General features: G+C 39.2%; 1 protein-coding gene across 4 annotated transcripts in view; it reads left to right on the top strand.

The window, feature by feature from the left end:
- Positions 1 to 25,584, top strand: part of casz1 (castor zinc finger 1) — a 181,905-nt gene that overhangs the window by 154,593 nt on the left and 1,728 nt on the right. For 3 of the 4 annotated variants that reach the window (XM_061903882.1, XM_061903880.1, XM_061903881.1), the window contains exons 9-19: positions 2,750 to 2,882; positions 5,428 to 5,491; positions 6,324 to 6,490; positions 9,590 to 9,712; positions 9,792 to 10,112; positions 12,109 to 12,307; positions 14,663 to 14,834; positions 18,653 to 18,801; positions 22,984 to 23,212; positions 23,612 to 23,977; positions 25,295 to 25,584. The exon at positions 25,295 to 25,584 is cut by the window's right edge and continues 1,728 nt beyond it. In XM_061903882.1, the coding sequence (XP_061759866.1) occupies positions 2,750 to 2,882; positions 5,428 to 5,491; positions 6,324 to 6,490; positions 9,590 to 9,712; positions 9,792 to 10,112; positions 12,109 to 12,307; positions 14,663 to 14,834; positions 18,653 to 18,801; positions 22,984 to 23,212; positions 23,612 to 23,977; positions 25,295 to 25,584 (2,213 nt within the window). The remainder of the gene's footprint in view (positions 1 to 2,749; positions 2,883 to 5,427; positions 5,492 to 6,323; positions 6,491 to 9,589; positions 9,713 to 9,791; positions 10,113 to 12,108; positions 12,308 to 14,662; positions 14,835 to 18,652; positions 18,802 to 22,983; positions 23,213 to 23,611; positions 23,978 to 25,294) is intronic. The other variant, XM_061903883.1, reaches the window with a different exon arrangement.

Raw genomic sequence — 25,584 nt, 5'->3', positions numbered from 1 at the left:
GTTTATTGTGTTTGTTAATTTAGTGCCTTAGGTGAGAACCTTGCATAAGCCTTTTCTCAACTGCACTTATTTCTTATTACGAATTTCTCATGACTAATTTCTTGTTTCAAAGTTTCAAAACAATTTTTATTTACTGCAGGAAGGGAATATATATGGCCCATTCGTCGCGGTTCACCTGACACATGACACGTGACAAATTTGCGCTTTAGCTGTTCGATGGCAGTAAAAATATGTATTGTGGCAATTCCAACTTTGACCACAGCATCAGCTGCTATGTAACGTGTCGATTTCCATTATTTTCAGCGGACTGCATTGCTAAAAGATTAACCCCCACCTTCCTCTCACGCGAGATGCACCCAGGAATGGGCCCAAATGAATCCCTTCCCTACTTTATGTCAAACATGTTTTATGACTGTATAATCATGAATCAGCATTTTAATGTGCTGAAAGGAGTTAAGGGGAAATAATAATAATTGTCGAATAATTTATGTTTTTTGTGCAAAATAACAGTTGTATCACTAGAACAAAATGGTAGAAATTAAGTGTGAATGCTGAAAAAATAAAACACTGGCAGTTAGCATGTTAGCTACATAGCATCAAGTAACAAAATATAAGACTCTCGGGTTCATAACTGTAAAATGAGCTAATATAAAAAAAAAGCTAAAGGGAATGCTAACAATTAGCATACGTGAAATAACAACATATTTAACTCTGAGGCATATACCTAAAATTTGCCAAAATGCTAACATGCTAACAGTTAGCATACCTAAAGTAATATACGGCCGGGGGGACTTTGATGCATTTTGTTCATTTAAAGATGCAAAAAGCAAACCAATTGTATGCTAAACTAGCTAAACAAAACATTCACACTAGTTTTTTGTTAAAGGTGCCAAAGGAAATTAATATAGTATGCAAAAAAGAAAATAGTTGAATGTAATAACTAATGTATTATTGGTCACAGAAAATAATGCATTAATTATCGCAGAATTGTTTTAACTGCACGTGCTCTTTTACTGTCTAATCGATTTTAACAACAAAATGGTATTTCTGTCTAAATATTGAGGTATTTTTAAGTTAATTGAAATGACTCAAGCAAGTAATACAATTAATCGTGATTAATCCAAATTCAAAAGTGCGATTAATCAGATTTTTTTTTTTATTTGACAGCAATTCTAATTACCTATACCATTAATGATTAATTTATCTTTCATTTACAATTTGTCGAGGGACAAAAAAAAAACCCAACTCCACTCACTCAAATATTTTTAATCTGTAAACTACGGTTATCAAAATGATTAAGAAGTACATTCTTCTCTGTGTGTCTAATGATGACCAATGTGTCTTTAGAGCAGGCCTGGGCAATTATTTTGACTCGGGGGCCAAATTTAAAGGAAAAAATGTGTCTGGGGGCCGGTATATCTGATTTTAGGAACACTAATACAAAACCTCACAATAATGTCTGATTGAATGCTGAAAACGTTATGACAGACCGCATTAAAAAACGGAATGGAATTTTACATTTGTTTACTGAATAAGACACCCAGAATGGACATGAAATTAATGTATGTGGGATTTACAATATTAACTAAGAATGATAAAACACTGAATATTGACAACATATGAACGTCAAACCCCTTCTCGGTTGACATATTTGCAACAAACACAGCAAAATATGAACACAATGGGTAAAAAAAACCCACCTACAATCTGATATATCACTAAGGTTTAGAACTTTGTTGTAAAAATCTCCTTCCGCGTCTGTCCCTGACACTCGCATTTCAGGCTGGCCGCTCTGGAAACACTCTGTGGAAACGCTCCCCGCCCACACTGCTTGATGCCTCGTCTGAGCTGCTGTGACTTATATCACCATAGTAACTAATATATCATACAAAAGCGCAGATTCCAACCACTGAAATACTTTGTATAGTTCAAGACTTACGGTCATTTGAAAACATCATTATGGCAGCTACGGTTTCCATCTTAAAGAACAAAAAAAATATTTTGGAATGTCCGGCAGGCCAGATTGAAAAGCTCAACGGGCTGCATGTGGCCCCCAGGCCTTAATTTGCCCAGGTCTGCTTTAAAGGGTGATATTGTGTCCTGTCACAAAGCAGTTGAAAACCACTGATTTAAATAATTGCAAATGCAGCATCAGAATTATTTTCCACTTAACATTCTGCAAATTCTCAGTGGAGAAGCCATGATTGGTAATAATGCGATCCATGCCAATGCCATTGATGGTTTCATCTGATGCAAAATCCTCTAAATACCTATTTGGATCGGAATGCGACTGAGAGGTTGCACTATTTGAACCGGTCTGATTGGCTGTCATCTCCAATCTGACCGACACAGCACCCCTGTTCCTAGTGGGTACGCTCGGCGGTATTGGCTGCAGCACGTCGCCAGGCCAACAAGAAGCACGGGGAGGGTAGGGGGTTGGAGTTGGGGAGGGGGATGGCGTCCAATCTGAGCCTGCCACTTTCCCTCAGCATTAGCATCTCACTTAATGACCAGTTAAGAGGCAGCCCAGCAAATGAGTTGTGACAAGTCCTGCAGAAAAAGGAGTCTTTTTCCCTCATATCTCCCGCCTCTCCATCACCATTTAAAAGGCCTGACATCATTTCGCAATAATTATCACTCTAAGAACTCTTTTCGGGCCCGGGACTGAAGTCAGATTGGATCTCGTCATGAAGGATGATAGTGCTGACCAACAATCACGTTTTGTTTCTCTTCTCTGCTTCATCCCCAGGGAGCGGGCAGCCGGCCTCAGTCAACCAGTTTAATCTGGTTCAAGTGAAGCAGGAGCCACTGGAAGCCACCGCGGGGGCCTTGCAGGAGTCCACACAAGAGCAGAGTTTGGACCTGAGTCGGAAAGAAACCAGGTAGTTGAAGATTTTTATATTTAAAAAAAACACACTCATTTATTCAAATCCTCTTTGTTTTTGTCTGATAAAGATGTTTGTGTAAACCAGGGGTGTTCGTTACAAACTTTTTGTTGTGAAAACAGACATTACATACTGTATATTTTGAAACAAAACTTAGTGGCAGCTTTTTGTTAGAGATAACAAAGTGTACTGTTAGTTATTACAGTGCTGTGCAAAGTGCAACCAGGGGGCCATTTGTGGCCTACAGCTTGGGTTTTGTTGGATGTCGGACAAAAAAACAACAGCAAAAGTGAGAAAAAAAGAGCAAAAATACGTAATCCAAAGAAAAAACGCTGAAATGTTGATACAACACTCAAAGTTTGATATAACGCAGATGTTGGGTCCATGAAATACTAATTGCGTTACATAGAAATTCGTATTTTTTACCCTTTTTTTTCAAACTAATACAATAAAAATGTTCCCCAAACCAAGTTTAATGAAGAAAAAGACTAAATTTAACAATGCATGCATTATCCTGATACCTTGTGTTGTTTATGCAAGTAGTAATAGACAAAATTCAAGTTAAAGGTTAAAGTACCAATGATTGTCACACAAACACTAGGTCTGGCGAAATTATTCTCTGTATTTGACCCATCACCCTTGATCACCCCCTGGGAGGTGAGGGGAGCAGTGAGCGGCAGCGGTGGCCGCCCCGGGAATCATTTTTGGTGATTTAACCCCCAATTTCAACCCTTGATGCTGTTGTGAAAATAACAGAAAGAATGTTTAAAGTTTGTTCAATGAAAACTTCACTTATTATGTAAACTGGGTATACAAGTTAAAAAAAAAAACTACTTTCGAATAAAAAAACATTTGGGGTTGACAGCATGATTATCTAATAAAGAATGTTGTGTTATATGGGACCGCACTTTATCCAACTTTGAGTCTAACACAAAATGCATTGTGTTACTTACGACAAAAACATTTAAAGTTAAAGTCCAAACGATTGTCACACACACACACTAGGTGTGGTGAAATTATCCTCTGCATTTGACCCATCCCCTTGTTCACCCCCTGGGAGGTTAGGGGAGCAGTGAGCAGCAGAGGTGGCCACGTTCAGGAATCATTTTTTGGTGATTTAACCCCCAATTCCAACCCTTGATGCTGAGTGCCAAGCAGGGAGGTAATGGTCCCATTTTTATAGTCTTTGACTATAAAAGTGACTCGGCCGGGGTTTGAACTCATGACCTTCGAGTCTCAGGGCGGATACTCCAACCACAAGGCCACTGAGCAGGTCGCTTAGGAAGATGTCAGTCTAAATAAACCAGGGGTGTTCTTTAAGGGCCGCATTAGAAAAAAAACAGACATTACATATACAAACCCCGTTTCCATATGAGTTGGGAAATTTTGTTAGATGTAAATATAAACGGAATACAATGATTTGCAAATCCTTTTCAACCCATATTCAGTTGAATATGCTACAAAGACAACATATTTGATGTTAAAACTGATAAACATTTTTTTTTTTTGCAAATAATCATTAACTTTTGAATTTGATGCCAGCAACATGTGACAAAGAAGTTGGGAAAGGTGGCAATAAATACTGATAAAGTTGAGGAATGCTCATCAAACACTTATTTGGAACATCCCACAGGTGTGTAGGCTAATTGGGAACAGGTGGGTGCCATGATTGGGTTTAAAAACAGCTTCCATGAAATGCTAAGTCATTCACAAACACAAGGATGGGGCGAGGGTCACCAATTTGTAAGCAAATTGTCGAACGTTTTAGAACAACAATTCTCAACGAAGTATTGCAAAGATTTTAGGGATTTTACCATATACGGTCCGTAAAATTATCAAAAAGTTCAGAGAATCTGGAGAAATCACTGCACGTAAGCGATGATATTACGGACCGTTGACCCCTCAGGCGGTAAAAAAACGTGATGTAATGTGATGTAACACAGTGGTGAACATGCCCTTTCTCAACTACTTTGGCACGTGTTGCAGCCATGAAATTCTAAGTTAATTATAATTTGCAATAAAAAAAAAATGTTTATGAGTTTGGACATTAAATATCTTGTCTTTGTAGTGCATTCAATTAAATATGGGTTGAAAAGGATTTGCAAATCATTGTATTCCGTTTATATTTACATCTAACACAATTTCCCAACTCATATGGAAACGGGGTTTGTATTTTAAGACAAAACTTAGTGTTACTTTTTTTTTTTTACATTTTTCCTCATTAATACATAATGTCTTTGTAGATTTTGTTTTACAAAATAAAACAATATCAAAATGGCCCCTATATACTTTTCAACAAGTCTTAACACACTTGAGCTTTTTTCTCATTACACTCTGTCATTTTACTCTTTTATTTTTATTTGTCACATTTTACTGTTGTTCTTTTCACTTTGGACACCCTGGTCTCATCCTTCAGTCTTTTTTTTTCTAACAAGACAGCTTTTTCATCTTCATTACAGCGGCACACCTCGCATGATAAATAGTAATATTTACTGTTCTCATGCAAATCTTTACTAAACATTGTTCATTTTCCTTGTTCCAGTAATGAATCAAATGGACACGCTGTACCAGGGAATGCATCTCTTTTATCCTCGCTTATGAATAAGGTAAGATCCATCCATCAAAGCCCTTTCATCCCAAGACAAATTAGCGGCACACGGCGGCGCTTGTTTGTTTTTTAATGTTTCACCGCTAATAAGATGAGTTTGTATCATTTAAATTTTCCTGCCATTTTTCACACGGTGTAATTTTCATCGCACCTCGCGTGAATTAATATAATGAAGTATAGTAGCTGGCTGCTACGCCAGATATATGGCGCTGTTTGTTTTTTGATGAGCTGTTTTCAACTCGGGAGTCCATTTTTTTCCTTTCCCTTTATGTTTTTTCCTGCGTGCCTTGTCAGGCCCTGCATTTATCCGCAGAGTTTGTAATTCATTTGATTAAAAAGCATCTGAGGGAGGCGCTCCGGTCGTTTTTCCAACAAGTCCAAATGTTAGTCTGTGGAAATGTACATGGGTTTTTTGTGAAGATTAAAAGGGACAATGTCCTCCATCACTTTAATGACAGGTCAGCTCCCCGTTTCTTTTAAACACAGGCAGTCCGTGTCATGGTTCTCAGCGTCTCTCAGGGACTTTTCCTCCTTTTTCGCTGAAGCCAGAGAGCTTAGAAACAAGCTTGTCATGTCATGCCGGCTATTGGAGGTGGATTCAAGCCACCGCATCGCATTAAAGGGTTAACAGAGGGTCCCACGGGAGGCTTGGCAAACGTTCCTGGCCTGCACTCAAGCAAAAAGCTGGATGTTTGTAAAGCCATTTTGGCTTTTATTCCCTTTGCCAAATGTGGAGGGTTTTTTTTTTATTTTTTTGCTTGTGTGTAAAAAAGAGAGCCAGCATGCTCACTTTAACACCTGAGATCTTTACACTGTGTGTCTTTCTGTAGATGTCACAGGTGAACCCTGCTCTCTTCAACGCCATGCATCTGAAGACGGAGCTGGAGGCCGCTCATGGCGGGCAAACCTCCGAGGCGGCCCAACAGTACCTGAGCCGAGCTCTGAAGAGACCCTTGGTTGACAAACCCAGTGAGATCTGGAGGACTTACCTCCGCAGGTAAAAAAAAAAAAAGCCGTGCAGGAAGTGAAGCGTTTGAGCCATTTTGAAGAGACTCAGCAGCACTTTTATCATCATTCTTTACAGATTTTTTTTTCGCATTGACCCGCAACAGGGGTAGGGAACCTATGGCTCTAGAGCCAGATGTGGCTCTTTTGATGACTGCACCTGGTTCTCAGATAAATCTTAGCTGACATTGCTTAACACGATAAATAATGAATAATTCCGCTGGTAATCACAGTGTCAGAAATAACGTTCAAAATATAAAACATTCTCATGTATTTTCATCCATCCATCCATCCGGTTTACACCGCACCTGTTCAAGAAGTCGCATTAATGGTAAGAAGTATTTTATTTATTGTTGGTTAGCCTCAGGATAACATTGTTATTAAAAAGAATAAGAGACTTATTAAACTCTAACAATGTTGTTCTTTCTTAAAAATGCACGCATATAGTTGTATTCAGTGTTAAAAAATATATATATATGGCTCTCACGGAAATACTGTTAAGAATATTTGGCTTGTATGGCTTTCTCAGCCAAAAATGTTCCCGACCCCTGACCTACAACATAGGGGTCAAAGTTAATTATCTATGATATTTGATTAGATTTGGGCAGCACGGAGGTGCAGGGGTGAGTGCATGTGCCTGAGTAGTCCTGGGTTCGATCCTGCACTCGGGATCTTCGTTTTGTGAAATTTGCATGTTCTCCCGGTGACTGCATGGGTTCCCTCCAGGTAGTCCGGCTTCCTCCCACTTCCAAAGACATGCACCTGGGGATAGGATGATTGGCCACCCTAAATTGGCTCTAGTGTGTGAATGTGAGTGTGAATGTTGTCTGTCTATCTGTGTTGGTTCTGCGATGAGGTGGTGACTTGTCCAGGGTGTACCCCGACTTCCACCCGAATGCAGCTGAGATAGGCCACAGCACCCCCCTCGACCTCAAAAGTGACAAGCGGTAGAAAATGGAGGGATGGATGGATTTGATTAGTATTAGAACACACCTGCTGTTTTGCACGCACCAATACTCCCTCAGTGTTGGCACTAGGGGTGGGCAATATCGCAAATTTGGGTATCGATACCGATCCGATCCGATACCGGCCAGTATCGCCGATACCGGTGACAATACCGGAAGTGTCGTCATCTGATGGGGGGGGGGGGGACTTTGGGGTATCGATACTTTTGAAAAACACATTTGTACTTTTGCCTTTATTAATTGATTATGATAATAATACAACACAGGACAACGATTTAAGTAAAAAAATAAAATATTTATTACAAAAGTAATATCAATAGCAATAAAGTAATGCAAATAATGTGCAAACAACTACTGAACCTGGCTTGTCGCCTCAAAACACACAAACACTTAAGGTAAATAACAACACTCTAGTTATTGAACAAAGTTGTAAACATGAACACAAAACAAAAGAACTGAGAAATTCAAATAAAAAAGTAATAATATCAATTACAATAAAGTCAGTAGTGAAAATAAGGTGAAAACAAATACTGATCTTGGCCAATCGCCTCACAACACACAAGGACTTAAGTAAAAAAGAAAACACTAGTTATTAAACAGTTGGGGTACCACAGTAGATTTTTGGGGTCCCACTTTTTTGTAACTGTTGGAAGTTGTCATAACCTGCTCAGTGGCCTAGTGGTTAGAGTGTCTGCTCTGAGATCGGTAGATTGTGAGTTCAAACCCCAGCCGAGTCATACCAAATACTATAAACATGTGACTCATTACCTCCCTGCTTGGCTCTCAGCATCAAGGGTTGGAATTGGGGGTTAAATCACCATAAATGATTCCTGAGCACCGTTACTGCTCACTGCTACCCTGACTTCCCAAAGGGTGGAACTGGGGGATGGGTCAAATGCAGAGATTAATTTCACCACACCTAATGTGTGTGTGACTTAAAAAATAATGTAAAAAATTTTAAAAGTGTATATATATATATATATATATATATATATATATATATATATATTGGGTCATGAAAAACCTTTATAATATATATAAAATATTAAAATCTCCTGAAGAACAGGGAAACCCGCAAAACAGGCTTGTAGGGATGAAATAGCCTCTGTGATTTTTTTCCTGACATATATTCTGCTCAACCCCGGTTTTGAGCACTGTATAACGGATAAACCACAAAAACCTTGGCTGTGTAAAAAAAAAAAAATATATATATATATATATATATATATACCATATTTCCTTGAATTGCCGCCGGGGTGCTAATTAATTTAAAACCTCTTCTCACTCCTGCGCTTACCAAAGGCATGTGGTAAAAGTAAGCATGCGCTAATTCTTTTAAAACCTCTTCTCACTCCGGCACTTACCAAAGGCATGCAGTAAAAAATTTAGTGTGATGTAAGCTTGGACCTTAAACCCTACTGAATAGCTCTTAATCTTCTTCCCTTTATGCAATTTCCAAATTACCGGTATTGAAATCAGCCTCCTCCATTTTGACAATGATGACAGGGGAAGTGTCACTCGTGACGACATGAGTTTGACCAGGCAGTAATACTAAGCATGCGCTAATTAATTTGCGAAGCGAGTTTGACCCGGCAGTAATTCAAGGCAGTCGCATACTATATGCCCTGCGGCAATTCAAGGAAATACGGTATGTATATTCCGAGCGCGATGATGTCACATTATCGATGGGAAAATAAATTTTTAGACCATGTGATTTGCCTGAGCGGCTAGGAGACACCGAGAGTAACAAGTGGTAGAAAATGGATTAGAAAGAACTGATTTAAAAAATATATATATATATATATATATATATATATATATATATATATATATATATATACTTTTTTTTTTTTTTTTTTTTTTAACTTGGGACTTCCTGCGGACCGAATAGTTTGGGGACTCCTGCTCTAATGGAAAAAGTTAGGACACCCGGTATAACGCCAATATACTGCAAATGTCTGAATGTCCTGTGTACAAAAACTACTGCACTCCTCGGAAAGCCCCAGAAACGCTTTAAGCGAATCTAGTCTGACGTGAATTTGAAATTATTTGACACATGACATTGGTTGTTTTATCGGTTGGAGATACTCGCGACCTCACAACGTTTCCTCTGTGTCTATGTTAAGATTTGACACAGATGACTTCTGCGAGGCTCAGTGTGACTTCCTGCAGAAAGTGCACTTCCACTGTCTGGTGGAAGACTGCGGCGCTCTGTTCAGCACAGTGGACGGAGCCATAAAGCACGCTAAGTAGGTTCCACAGCGTTTTCCAAAGAAGTATCCCCACCGCCATTGATCAGACTAAAACAAGCTCCCGTCTTGTTTGTAGCTTTCACCTCAGAGCCACTCTGAAAGTGAAGTCGGAGCCTCTGTTCGGCGAGGGCAAGTTGTCCGGCGAGGGAGGTCCTCCGCGTCCAGCCGCGCCCGTCTCCTTGGCCAACAACCCCTCCATGGACCTGGCTCACCTGCCACCCTCCGGAGGATACAGCTCCCCTCCGCCCTCCCTTCTGGCCTGGAAGCAGCTGACTGGCAGCATCCCCCAGATGCCGGCCTCCATGCCCAACCTGCCAGCCAACTCCCCTTTGGCCACCACTTCGCTGGAGAATTCTAAGCCTCAAGTCAAGCCTGGTTTTCTGCAGTTCCAGGAGAAGTATGGCATACCTTTGTTGACCATACGCAACACTTTTTTAGGAGGGAATGTACAGAAAGTGAAGCATTAACAGATCGCATGCAAGCTTTTTAACTAGTTTTGTATGTTTAAACCTAGAAATCATGATTTTTGATACTTGGGGCTGTCACGCCAAATTTCTTCCTCCTTACAAAAACTTTGGCGTGACAGCCCCTCTAATGGCTGAAGGACCCCGACGAGGGTGGAAGGACCTTAAAGCAGCCCGTACTGCTGCCTGTTTTAAAAGCATTACAATTAGCTGATTGTCATTGGTGAAAAATAACGGTGAAGAAAAAATATTATCATTCCAGCATGCTAACTCTTAAAGCTATTTTTGTTTCGCCAATTTTGCAGCTGTAACCCTTAAGAGTCATATAACTTGCTTAAAGAAGCCCACACAGCTGCCTGTTTTAAAAGCATTATAATTGGCTGATTGTCATTGGTGAAAAATAACGGTGAGGAACAAATATTAGCATTCCAGCATGCTAATTTTTCAAGCTGTTTTTTTTCGCTAATTTTGCAGCTGTAACTGTTAAGAGTCATATAACTTGGTATTATCACGCCCTCATTGGGGTGCTTCAGGCATTAGAGGGGCTGTCACGCCAAATGTCTTCCGGGGGGAAGGTTTTTGTAGGGGGGAAGAAATTTGGCGTGAGAGGGCCATCCTGGAAATGTGCTTTTATGTTAGCATGCTAATGTTAGCATACTACCATTTTATGCTAACTAATTTTGCGTTTACACCTAAAAAAAGCTCATTTTTAATACTTTGCGCCATTGAAAAGTATGCTAACTTGTTTAATGTCATCATGTTAACGTTTTGTGCTAGCTTTTTTACTAACTTGTTTGTTTAAACCTAAAACTCATTAACATTTTATGCTAACTTCTTAGCTAATTTTGTGTTTTTACACCTAAAAACAGTGCATTTTTAATACTTTGTGCCATCTTAAAAGTATGCTAACTTGTTTAATGTTATCATGCTAACTTTGTTTGTTTAAACCTAAAAATCATGAATTTTGATACCGAACGGTTTTCATATTAGCATGCCAATCTTAGCACGCTAACATTTTATTCTGGCCTTTTATATAATTTTGTTTGTTTACACCTACAAATATCTTCTCCGGTCACGTGCTAGCATGCCGACGTTACCATGCTAATGTTTTATGCTAGCTTTTTAGCTAAATGTGTTTTTTTAAGCATAAATTCCTTGATTTTGATACATGCCCCCTTTTTAGAAGTATGCTAACATCGCTTATACCAGCATGCTAACATTTTATGCTAGTTATTTAGCTAATATAGTATGCCACCTTTGCTTTCCAATCACTTGTCATGCAGCAACTGGTTTAATTATTAAAAAATATATATTTTACCATAAATGTGCCTACAATAATATTTCTAAATATGTGGATATCACCTTTTTTTTCATGTATTAGTTTGATAACAGAGTTTATGTCTCCACTTTGTTATGGTAAGCCCCTGCCTATTTCAGCAACACAATGCCAAGCCATGAGTTACAACAGCGTGGTTTCGTAGTAAAAGAGTGCGGGTACTTTCCTGGCCCGCCTGCAGTCCAGACCTGTCCCCCATCAAAAATGTGTGGCGCATTATAAAGCATAAAATACGACAGCTGTTGAACGACTGAAGCTCTACATAAAACAAAAATGGGAAAGACTTCCACTTTCAAAGCTTCAACAATCAGTTTCCAAACATTTATTGAGTGTTGTTAAAAGAAAATGTGATGTAACACAGAGTTGAACACCACCCTTTCCCAACTACTTTGTCACATGTTGCAGCCATGAAATTCTAAGTTAATTATTATTTGCAAAGAAAAATAAAGTTTATGAGTTTGAACATCAAATATTAACGTGCAAAGTGAATATAAGGTTGTGCAAAATCCTACTTAATTATCAGGAGATCTATTTCCCACAAATTCAAATGGATTGTTTTTCCTAACTCCTCTCTGTATGTTTCATTCATCCAGTGATCCGTGTCTGGCAACGGACTGTAAATACTCCAACAAGTTCCACTTCCACTGTTTGTTTGGAAATTGCAAGTACGTGTGCAAGACCTCTGGCAAGGCCGAGTCCCACTGCTTGGACCACATCAACCCCAACAACAACCTGGTCAACGTCCGGGACCAGTTCTCTTACTACTCCCTGCAGTGTCTGTGTCCCAACCAGGTGAGTGCACCGCCGTGATACCTGCTGTCACTGAGCCCCTCTCCTACCGAGCGTGAAACATGCTGCCTATTACAGCACCATTTGAGGTGATTTGACTCAAGGCTTTCACAAACGCTGCTTAGCGTCTTCCATCTCTGCCGAAAAAGGCAGTCTAGTCACCCCAGTAATGCCTGTTTATATGTCAATAATGTCATTTTGACTGCTGCATTCTCCTCTCAGAAAAGGCCAATTTAGCTGATATTACCCAATAAATCATTGTCACTGGCTCGGTAAACAAGGCTGTCTGCAATAGGGCAAAAATCAGGGGAATGCTGGGCAAATGAAACCTAAAAGGCAGCCCGCTGCCTGCTCTCATGAGCCCATATTTGGAAAAGCGTTTAAATGAATTCATTAATGTGTCGAAAATCACCCCCGTTCTCAGCGCCTCTCTGTCCTCCATCCCTCCTCCCTTTGGCCTCCATCTCCTGAACTCAGCAAATCTTATTTGGCTCAGTCCTTTGGGATGTGGCACTCACCAACAGATGGTGGTGTGCAGACATGTTCGAGAGGGGGGGGCTTGGAAACACAATGGCCTTTTCTTAGATGGTGGGCATGACCCTGGGGGTCATCATTATCAATATTAGAGAGAGGACTGGTTAATACATCACAAATACTGCACAAATCGGCCCCCTACACTGCAAAAAGTCAGTGTTCAAAAACAAGAAGAAAAAAATACCAAATTTAGGGGTATTTTATTCTAACTAGGCAAAATTATCTGCCAATACAACAAGAAAATTTGGCTTGTTGAGACTTTCCAAAACAAGTAAAATTAGCTAACCTCAATGAACCCAAAAATACCTTAAAATAAGAATATTCTCACTAATAACAAGAAAACTTAGATGGTGGGCATGACCCTGGGGGTCATCATTATCAATGTTAGAGAAAGAGGACTGGTTAATACATCACAGACACTGCACAAATCGGTCCCCTACACTGCAAAAAGTCAGTATTCAGAAAACAAGAAGAAAAAAATACCAAATTTAGGGGTATTTTATTTGAACTAAGCAAAATTATCTGCCAATACAACAAGAAAATTTGGCTTGTTGAGACTTTCCAAAACAAGTCAAATTAGCTAACCTGAATGAACCCAAAAATACCTTAAAATAAGTATATTCTCACTAATAACAACCACACTTGGTGAAAAAAAAGATACATTTTTGCTCAATATGTTGACAAAAAATTCATAAATTAAGTAAATGCTAGTGCCATTATCTAGACATAATGATGTGTGCTCGGCATCATGTTTGTTTTTTTTTAATGCTTGAAGTAATAAATTATTACTTTAAAAAAGATTGTTTTATACTTTTGAGTGTTGATGACACAGCTTTGTTACAGTTGACATTCTAGTTTCAAGCATGTTTTACTCAATATAGGTCAGTGGTTCTCAACCTTTTTTCAGTGATGTACCTCCTGTGAACATTTTTTTTATTCAAGTACCCCCTAATCAGAGAAAAGCATTTTTGGTTGAAAAAAAGAGATAAAGAAGTAAAATACAGCACTATGTCATCAGTTTCTGATTTATTAAATCGTACAACAGTGCAAAATATTGCTCATTTGTAGTGGTCTTTCTTGACCTGTTTGGAAAACAAGATATAAAAATAACTAAAAACTTGTTGAAAAATAAACAAGTGATTCAATTATAAATAAAGTTTTCTACACATAGAAGTAATTGACTTAAAGTGCCCTCTTTGGGGATTGTAATAGAGATCCACTGGATTCATGAACTTAACTCTAAAAATTTCTTCACAAAAGAATAAATATTTACCATCAATATTTATGGAACATGTCCACAAAAAATCTAGCTGTCAACACTGAATATTGCATTGTTGCATTTCTTTTCACAGTTTTCGAACTTACATTCATATTTTGTTGAAGTAAGTTTCAACAAATATATTTATAAAGGATATTTGAATTGTTGCTATTTTTTAGAATATTTAAAAAAAATCTCACGTACCACTTGGCATACCTTCAAGTGCCCCCAGGGGTACGTCTACCCCGATTTCAGAACCACTGATATAGGTCATAACATCTCAGCAACAAGCTGTAATATCTTAATGAGATCATTTAGGACCGAAACCCTTAAAACAAGTAAAACACTAACATAAAATCTGCTTAGTGAGAAGAATTATCTTATCAGACAGAAAAAGGGCAAATATCACCCTTATTTGAGATATTTAATCTTACTTAGATTCCAGTTTTTGCAGTGCAGGGACTGGGAGGTGCATATTAGATGACATCATCCTCATTTCTTTCATCATCTCGTATTTTGTCTGTCAACAACGTCGATGGAACGTCTTGTTGGTGTCCTCCTTGCAGCACTGCGAGTTCCGAATGCGGGGCCACTATCACTGTCTGCGGCCCGGCTGCTACTTCGTCACCAACATCACCACCAAGCTGCCGTGGCACGTCAAGAAGCACGAGAAGGCCGAGCGCCGCGCCGCCAACGGCTTTAAATACTTCACTAAGCGGGAGGAGTGCGGACGGCTGGGTAAGAAAGTATCTCCAACAATGACGACTAATTAGGGCGTGATGTGAAGGCGCCTTGTGTCGCAAAAGCACCTCATGCAATATGGACAAAAAAGTATATCTCGATATATTTTAACTACAGATTTCCGATAATGGCTTTTTTGCCGATATCCGATATTCCGATATTGTCTAACTCTTGTTTACCGATTACGATATCAACTGATACGATATATACAGTGGTGGATTTAACACATTATTATGCATAATTTTGTTGTGATGCCCCGCTGGATGCATTAAACCAGCGTTTCTCAAAGTGTGGGGTGGGCCCCACCTGTGGGGAATAGAGACATGACAGGTGGGGCGCGAGGAACCGTAGGGAATTTCACTTAAAAACATTTTTTTATTATTATATTCTTGCGGCGGCAATGACCAAGAAGAACGCGGAGTTGGAATATAATTACAACACTTTATGTACATATTTATATACATATTTATATCATATTTACATATTTATATAATATGTAACTACAAGCTCCATTCACAGACAGAGTCCCACTGCTTTTATGAGCGGTCAAGCGAGTCAAAAGCCGAAAAATGTTTTTATTTTTTATTTGTGGCGGCCGTAATTCTTTCGTGGCGAGCCCCCACAAATAAATGAATGTGTGGGAAACCCTGACTTGAATGTTACTTGATGTTCAATAAATTTGAAAATGTTAAGCTTGGCATTAGCGTTCTGTTGTGGCGATGGGGGCAGGTGGGGCTTGAAAACTCCCCCTTGTCCAAAGTGGGGGATGACAAAAAAAGTTTGAGAAGCACTGCATTAAACAATGTAACAAGGTTTTCCAAAATAAATCAACCCAAGTTATGGAAAAAAGTCCCAACATGGCACTGCCATATTTATTATTGAAGTCACAAAGTGCATTTTGTTTTTTTAACATGCCCCAAAACGGCAGCTTGGAATTTGGGACATGCTCTCCCTGAGAGAGCATGAGGAAGTTAAGATGGGCGGGGTTTTTTTTTAGGTGAAGGAAGGTAGGGGGAAGCATGGGTGTATTTTGTAGCATCCCGGAAGAGTTAGTGCTGCAAGGTGTTCTGGGTATTTGTTCTGTTGTGTTTGTGTTGTGTTACGGTGCGGATGTTCTCCCGAAATGTGTTTGTCATTCTTGTTTGGTGTGGGTTCACAGTGTGGCGCATATTTGTAACAGTGTTACAGTTGTTTATACGGCCACCTTCCGTGTGACCTGTATGGCTGTTGACCAAGTATGATTTGCATTCTCTTGTGTGTGTGAAAAGTCGTGGATATTATGTGAGCAGTGGAAAATAAGTATTTGGTCAACCATTCAAAGCTCTCACTGATGGAAGGAAGTTTTGGCTCAAAATCTCACGATACATGGCCCCATTCATTCTTTCCTTAACACGGATTAATCGTCCTGTCCCCTTAGGAGAAAAACAGCCCCAAAGCAATCCCTTACTTATTTTCCAACATAATTTACAAATAAATACTTTAAAATTCTTACAATGTGAATTCCTGGATTTTTTTTCACATTCTGTCTCTCACAGTTGAAGTGTACCTATGATGAAAATTACAGACCTCTGTCATCATTCTAAGTGGGAGAACTTGCACAATCGGTGGCTGACTAAATACTTTTTTGCCCCACTGTATATCGGTATCGGTTGATATCGGAATCGGTAATTAAAAGTTGAACAATATCGGAATACTGGCAAAAAAGCCATTATCAGACATCTCTACTGGCCTCTGTTTCACTCGCACAGACGTGCATAGGAGATCTGTTCATGAACAAAATTATTTTAAAAATGGATGATATTTTTGCATTGTTGACGTTCTGTTGATAAAAGGATCTTTTTTTGTTTGTTTTCAAACTTGTTGGGGGGGGCAGGGTGCATGGGCTGGGTTGCGGAACTTTCCAAACCGATCGGGCCGGGTAATATTCGTAAGCTTAACAGTGTGCAAATGTTGGCATCGATATATGTGTGTACCTATGATGAAAATTACAGACCTCTGTCATCATTTTAAGTGGGAGAACTTGCACAATCGGTGGCTGACTAAATACTTTTTTGACCCACTGTATATACCGGTATTGGTTGATATCGGAATTGGTAATTTAGAGTTGGACAATATCGGAATATATCGTCAAAAAAGCCATTATCAGACATCTCTAATCCTGGACTAATTTAGAGTGGATTTCCATGGTCTCTATATCTTTACTTTAAAAATAATACAAATTGCTCTTTTCTGTAAAAGAAATAAAAGCATTATGTTGCTGTGATGTGTATTTCCCCATATGTCTGCACAATAATTAACACGAGTATGAGTATCCAACTTTGCAGCGTCTTTAAGTCGGAAAAGACAAGAAATCATCATAGGTGATCTTTAATGTAACTTCTCTTCTGACAAGCTGAAGAAAATGCAAAACCCGGCAGATAATGTGTCCCGTGATGCTCGATACGCTGCACAATATGCATGATAAAAATGTTTTTTTCCTGAAAAAGTGAACCAAATTCCGAATGACTCGGCCTTGCTTTTCTGCTTGGCGTGTCCAATCGTCAACGATGTCAGGGAAGTGTTTCTACAACAAGGAGGGTCTTCTCCGCTTTATTTGTCTTCCTCACAAAGACACCTCAGCTCCCCGAGGTGGTCCAACTGTAGCAGCAATAACATCAGTGGGCATCCGGCGTTGTTTTCCTCTTCCTTTTTTTTTTTTTTTGCCCCTGTCAGAAATGAGCAATTAGGTTTGTGTTTGTTAATTAACCGGCTTGTCTGGTTTAGCCTGTTTGTGCTGGGAAGCTGCGCCTCACAGCCGCCGCTGCCATCGCGCACAAATGAATTAAAAGTGATCTGTTTTGTCGTACTTTTCTTTTTTTTTTTTTTTCCTCCCCGCAGTTACACAAGCTTTTCACCACGCCGAGACAAAGCAAACAAAAACAAGCCCTAAACAGCTGTTTTTTGTCCCCAGCCTGATCTGCCAAGTGTATTGTTTGAGCTGGGGTGTGTTGGAGGGGAACAGAGAGGATTAACATGGCTAACACTCCCGTCATAAAGAATTGATGGCTTGCCAGTATCCATGGCAGCCGCATTAAACTGATGATGTTACCTGGCTTCTATGTCACAAAAGGCATGGGGGGGGGGGGGGTTTGCTGTTATTTGCTCAACTTTTAAAACACTGTGTGTGTGCGTGTGTGCGCTGTTTGGTGACACACGCGTACGCTGCCCTCAAACCCGGGTGCCATGGTTACTGACATGCTAGCACCTGCCCAGCATGTTACTCAATTATTCCTGCCTGCCTTTTATATAAGAGTATTTGATTAAGCGGCACAAAATGGAACATTCATTTAATTTGAATTCATAAAGCAATTAGGGCCTAAAAACAGGGGGAAAGAGCGGAAGATGTCGCAGGCTGCGGTTCAGGAAAGGGAACAAAAGCGCAAACAACAATGGAGACACTTGGAAAAATGAATTTAATACGGCAATAATTGTGTATTTACTTTGGCTCGCAGGGGCGTGTGTGTGTGCATTATTGGCCCACCCAAAATGAGAATTTATTTATGTCTAATTGAATAAAGCATGTCAGTGTAATAAAAGAGCTCCACAGGTTTAGTGCATAGAAGCCCTGACTTGCTCAGTGTGACACTCCGGTGATCTAATATTCCTCCTACGTGTCACAGCTTTATCATGGTATTAAAAAAAAAAAAAAGTACAAATATTGCACTTTGCCTGATCTAATCAAAGGGACCCGTGTCACACTCGTAATATTTGGCCTTTTAGCACAATACTCTTTGGAACATGTTTACGACTGCTGTTGTTTTTGTGTGTATTGCCAGGTTGTAAATATAACCAAGTCAACAGCCACTTTCACTGCATCCGCGAGGGCTGCCAGTTCTCCTTCCTGCTCAAGCACCAGATGACCTCGCACGCACGCAAACACATGAGGCGGATGCTCGGCAAGAATTTTGATCGAGTCCCGTCCCAGGTAGAATGAGACACAATGTGACTTTCACGAGGTGGTAATTACGCAAAAATATGTGAAGTGCATCAAGTGCCAAGTGCCTCACAGACACTCTTTAATAGGCGTTTTTATGTGTTGAAAATAAGTGTTCAAAACTAGTTTTTACTCCTAATTCGCTGCTTTGTGCTAACATGCTTTCAGAACGGAGGTTTTTGTTTGATTGATTGATTAAAACTTTTATTAGTAGATTGCACAGTACAGTACATATTCCGTGCAATTGACCACTAAATGGTAACCCCCCAATAACTTTTTTAACTTATTTAAGTCGGGGTCCACGTTAATCAATTCACGGTACAAATATATACTATCAGCATAATGCAGTCAATACACAAGTCAATCATCAAAGTATATACATTGAATTATTTACATTATTTACAATCTGGGGGGAAGGGGTAAATAATGAAGACCATCATTAGAACATGACACATGAATAAATACATAATTTTACAGTTTTTATTGGATATATCAGAGGGAACAAATATTCAAATATACATAATACACAAAGACGTAATAGAAATATGAAGATGTCTGTTGAAATAGTGCAAACCTTAAGAGAGAGACAGAACTACAAAGGGTGTACCCCGCCTTCCGCCCGATTGTAGCTGAGATAGGCGCCAGCACCCCCCGCGACCCCAAAAGGGAATAAGCGGTAGAAAATGGATGGATGGATAACTAATTATATATATATATATATATATATATATATATATATATATATATATATATATATATATATACATATATACATATATATATATATATATATAAAATAAGTAAAATAAAAAGTAAAAAAAAAAAAATATTATATATATATATATATATATATATATATATATATATATATATGTATAATTTTTTTTTTTTTTACTTTTTATTTTACTTTTTTTTTTTTATTGGAATATTTAGAGCAGAGGTGTCAAACTCATTTTAGATCTGGAGCCACATGGAGAAAAATTTACTCCCAAGTGGGCCAGACTGGTATAATCACAGCACGATAACTTAAAAATAAAGACAATTTCAGGTTTGTATATATATATATTTTTTTAAATAGAACAAACACATTTTGAAATTGTACAAATCATAATGAAGTTGGGGTTTTTTCACACTTACATGTTGCGGTTAATGGTATTCTATCTTTATTTGTCGTTATTTATACTTTCTGATTACATTATATTATTATTATTGTAGTGTCAAAGCGCTTTGAGTACCTTGAAGGTAGAAAAGCGCTATACAAGTACAACCCATTTATAACCCATTTATTATGTGATAATGTTAATCAGTCAACTCCTTGATGTTAATTTTCAATTTATATAAAAAAAATGATATCAAAATCAAATTATCGGATGTTATTTATATAGTTTGATAATTTTCCTCGACTGATGTACTAACATGTGGTTTATTTTGTACATATTTAGCATCATCTGCAAAGATATAAAAAAATTGCCACTGCGACATGCAGTGGACACATTTAGAACAGCTGTTTCTGTCATTCAAACATTTCAGGTTCATTTTTATACTTAGCAAACTCCTCCCGTGGGCCGGACAAAACCTGTTGGCGGGCTTGATCCGGCCCTCAGGCTGTACGTTTGACACCCCTGATTCATAGTATGTGATAAAAGCATAAATATCTTAGTTAAATTAGTGCAAACCTTATGAGAAATAAATAACCACAATTGTATTGTGTAAAAAACCAACAACAACAACAAATAAAAATAATAAACAAACAGCAAAATAGGGTTGTGAAAACATTCTATTTTTTTTTTCAGTGGTATCATCACAAAGGTGCTTCCATGATTAACATATACAGTATTTTTTTTTTTCGAAATGAATCATCCACTTCAGCAATCTTTTCTTTAACCAATCTTTCACTCAAATGTAATGCCGTTCATGAGTCATGTGTTCCATTGTCCATATTTCCTTCATAATGTGCCACCGATTCCAAATAGGAGGTTGGAGTTTTTTATCAGTGATCTTGTGATAGCTTTTTTTCTAGGAGCCGTAAAAAGCACCTCAGCCAAAAATGATCCTCCGTCCGTATTCATTAATCTCACTTGTAAGTACTTTGAACGTATCTGAGTGTACTCCGTCCCAAAAGGATTTCAGTGTTGCGCAACTAAAACAATATGTGCAGTATATACATTTAAGAGGTGTCTAAAGTGTTCATAATTGTTTACTTTGAATTAAAAGTTTTTCCAATTTATACAGTTTTTAAGTTAGTTTTTTTTCAAATATCTAGATATATAATATGTAGAAAATTAGATTAAAAGAAATGACAAACATGAACAAATACATCAAAATGATACAAAATGGAAAAAAGTACAATTGTAAATCATGTGTTAGAAAATAGATTTTATTTATTAATAAATGTAAAAAAAAACGTAAATAAAAAAATGTTTTGCTAGTTTACAGGTAAGCCGTGTATGCAGATTATAAATTAGAATAAGGGTATTTTTTTATAATTGTTATTATTTTTATCTCATAAGTGACAGCTCCACACAGAACAGACCAAAAACACTCATGATATTTGAGTGTGTCTGTGGCTCCCTCATTGAGGGCCACATCGCTCTTACTAACAGTGCAAAAGTATAAATATTAATGTATAATAACCTCATAACATTATAACAAACTAAATATATACAAATTGATGAATAACTTAATTTGAAATCATAAGTCAGGATGACAAGCAGATATCTAATTATCCCCAAGATGTTTGGAATATATGATAGTGTGAGGTTTTTTGCATTTCTAGATAATATTAAAGTTTTTAAGACGTGCAGTTGCATGCACTACATGCAGTTTTTCTGTCAAAATTGAATGAAAGAATAAGTTTAGTGAGAAAGATGAAGTGCTTTATTGACATGTTATTTCCAAGCTTTTATGGGCCTCATAAAATGATGACGCTGCCCACGTTTGGCCCCCGGGCCTTGAATATGAGCACCTGTGATTTAATTGAGTCTTTTCTGGTTTTGTATCTTCTTCTCCTCACCTAACGGCACAAACACCTGTGCAGCATGAAGAAATATTTGACCGTGCGACAAAAGGCAACACCTGCATTAAAGTCCTACTGAAATTAGATTTTCTTATTTAAACGGGGATAGCAGGTCCATTCTATGTGTCATACTTGATCATTTCACGATATTGCCATATTTTTGCTGAAAGGATTTAGTAGAGAACATCTACGATAAAGTTTGCAACTTTCGGTGTCAACAGAAAAGCCCTGCCTCTACCGGAAGTCGCAGACGATAACGTCACATGTTGATGGCTCCTCACATATTCACATTGATTTTAATGGGAGCCTCCAACAAAAATTGCTATTACGACCGAGAAAACGACAATTTCCCATTAATTTGAGCGATGATGAAAGATTCGTGTTTGAGGATATTGATAGCGACGGGCTAGAAAAAAAAAAAAAACGCGATTGCATTGGGACGGATTCCGATGTTTTTAAACACATTTACTAGGTTAATTCTGGGAAATCCCTTACCTTTTAGTGAGTTAAATAGTACTTGATAGTCGGAAGGGTGTCTCCACGAGTGTGCTGACGCGCAGTGTCTCAGGAGAGTCTACGGCAGCTTTATGGACGGCGCAAGCTCAGCTTTTCTCCGGTAAGAACAGACTTTTTAACCACAATTTTATCACCGAAACCAGCTGGTTGACACTTCCGTCTTGATTCATGTCTGTTTGACCGCGCTCTGATCCATAGGAATGTTTCACCTCCAGGAATTTTAAACAAGGAATCACCATGTGTTTGTGTGGCTGAAGGCTAGAGCTTCCCAACTCCATCTTTCTACTGTGACTTCTCCAATATTAATTGAACAAATTGCAAAAGATTCAGCAACACGGATTTCCAAAATACCGTATAATTATGCCGTTAAAGCAGACGACTTTTAGCTGTGTGTGTGTGCAGCGCTCATACTTCCTAAAAACCCGTGACGTCTTGCGTACACGTCATCATTACATGACGTTTTCGAGAAAAAAGTCCCAGGGAAATTTAAAATTGTAATTTAGTAAACTAAAAAGGCCGTATTGGCATGTGTTGCAATGTTCATATTTCATCATTGATATATAAACTATCAGACTGCGTGGTGGGTAGTAGTGGGTTTCAGTAGGCCTTTAAGTACCGTGGTAAAAATGCCGTCCTTGCAGGTGATGCCACTCGGCCAGAGGACAGATGAGATGCACGGCATGATGCCGGGGCCCATGGGAGCCCACTCTGACATCACTTCCAGCTACTCCTCCGCCACCTTAGACGATGCAGATGATTACGTGGACTACATGGGAGGCGGGGGAAGCCCTTTGGGGATCTCATCCGAGTCCTCCAACCAGGACCGCAGCTGCACCAGCACCCCCCTGGGCAACGAGGGCTCCCCAGCAGGTGAGACGCATGGAAACATGCATTGTCATGCCACACTCCTTATCACCAGCATGATATCATAACATAGAATCACCGCCATGGCAACAGTGTTGAGTTACGGATAATTTCTGCTTGGTCATCATCATGAAGCATAAAGAAAAATGTTTGGCATTGTGACTTTTTGGCCACTTTTTCTACACTTTTAGTCAAACAAGTTCACAATTCTCTGTGGGGTGCTTTCTCTATCATCATTGTTTTTCTGCCTTACTTGTCTTCAATAGGTCTCATTTTGTTTCATTCTCTTATCTTTGTCTTCCCTTTTTACCCCCCATCCCTCTATGTGTGTGTGTGTGTGTGTGTGCGTTTCCTCCCCTTCCTCCTGTCCTCCCTTCACCCTCTTTACTCACCCTGTCTTTCCAGGACAAGGCTACCCCTCCACCAACTCTGCTCCCACCACCCCTGCTGACACTCCTCAAAACGCACCTCCTTCCTCACCTCCTCCAGCTCCTCCTCCTCCTCCACCGCAGCTTCCACCTCCTCCTCTTTCCGTTCCTCAGGCCGGCCTCCAGGCCCAGGCCTCATCCTTATCTCCCGCTCTCCTCCGACATCCCCTGCCCTCGCTCCCTTACCTCCTCGCTCCATCCTGTCTGTCATACTCTCTGCTCAGCACCTCTCTGGGAGCCACTCGGAGTGTTGTCATGCCAACCAACACACCAGCTTTCAGCCCCATCATTGCCACTCCGTCTCCGGTTAAAAATGACGTCCCTATAGTGCAGGATGCTGCAGGTACTTACATCCCCAAACACTGCAGCTGTCAATCTCGATTGAGTCCTGTGCTGTTAACATTTCTATGTACTTTCATGCAAAGACCACATCATGAATAGGCTTTTCCAGCAAGATCAACTCACTCTTGTCTATAGTACAGCATGGATGGCTTGGACTAAAGTATTGGGACATCTAGCCATTACATACAGGGAGTGAATATTTGGGCACCTCACGATTCGATTAATTTCTCGGAGGGTAATAATTTGATTCAGAATCGATTCTCGTTTCAAAATCAATGCTTTTTTAACAACATCGAGTGCCAGTCCCATGATAAACAGCTCTGATAAATTTCTATATTACTTAAAAAAAAAAAAAAAAAAAATTCAAAACATTTGATGAAGTCAAAATAAAAATAAGGCAAGAAGATAGTATCCAACCCTTATTTTTTATAAAGTAAATCTGTACGGAAAATATGGGCATCTACGTCAACAATATGATTTGTGTAAGTGGCTGGACAGGACAAATTGTATATATATATATATATATATATATATATATATATATATATATATATATATATATATATATATATGTATATATATAGATGGATAGATGGATAGATAGATAGATAGATATTAGTTATACTCATGAAACGATTAATCGAAGCAACAAAATATAAATTAAAGCTTTTTTTTTTTATCTTTTAATTGTTTTAGAGAGTAGATGCTATTGCAGAGGCCTTGCGGAAATTATATCTGTGTATTAAAAGTTCCAACTATCATATGTTGTTAGTTATACTCATGAAACGATTAATCGAAGCAACAGAATATAAATCAAAGCTTTTTTTTCCTAATCGATTAATAGTTGCAACTCTAGAGTGTTAGGCGTTCTTTTAGTGCTTAAAAAAACAGACCATCGTCATCATCCATTAACAAGCCAGTTATTCGAATCACGCCTCAAGTTTTATGGAGGCCCACTGTTTCCCATCATGCAATAGGGGATCACATCATTAGCGGCGACTCCGAGGTGGATGCCCCGCTCGTAAAGTAGGGCGCGGATAAGACGGTCGGTCAAGACCCGCATCTTTGTCTCTGTTTGGAGGCAGGAGACACGGCGTAAAAGTGTCATGTTCCAAAGTCAATCTTTCACTTTGCCTCCTCTTTGAGTCATTATGGGAATTAGGAGCAGGACTTTGTGGCCGTGCGTGCTTACTCAGCTGTGAAGCACTCCTGGCTGAGTAAGGTTGGACATTAACAGGAACATCTCGCTGCGTGATTATGGAGTTTGTGGCTTTCACTTTGAGAAGCAACTGATTACACTTTAATGTGCTTTCTCCAGGAAACACCATCTCCATCCCCACCGCCGCCGGAGCCAAGAAGCGCTTCTGGATCATCGAGGACATGTCTCCGTTCGGCAAGCGGCGCAAGACGGCGTCCTCACGCAAGATGCTGGACGAGGGCATGATGCTGGAAGGCTTCCGCCGCTACGACCTGTACGAGAACTGCAAGGACTCGGGCTGCCAGTTCTCCCTGAAGGTGACGCACTACCACTGCACGCGCGAGAACTGCGGCTACAAGTTCTGCGGCCGCACGCACATGTACAAGCACGCCCAGCACCACGACCGCGTG

Source organism: Nerophis ophidion, linkage group LG06 (assembly GCF_033978795.1).
Source record: "Nerophis ophidion isolate RoL-2023_Sa linkage group LG06, RoL_Noph_v1.0, whole genome shotgun sequence".
NCBI classification, from domain to species: Eukaryota; Metazoa; Chordata; class Actinopteri; order Syngnathiformes; family Syngnathidae; genus Nerophis; species Nerophis ophidion.
The sequence above is the reverse complement of the archived record's forward strand: the minus strand, read 5'-3'. Positions and strand labels throughout refer to the sequence as shown.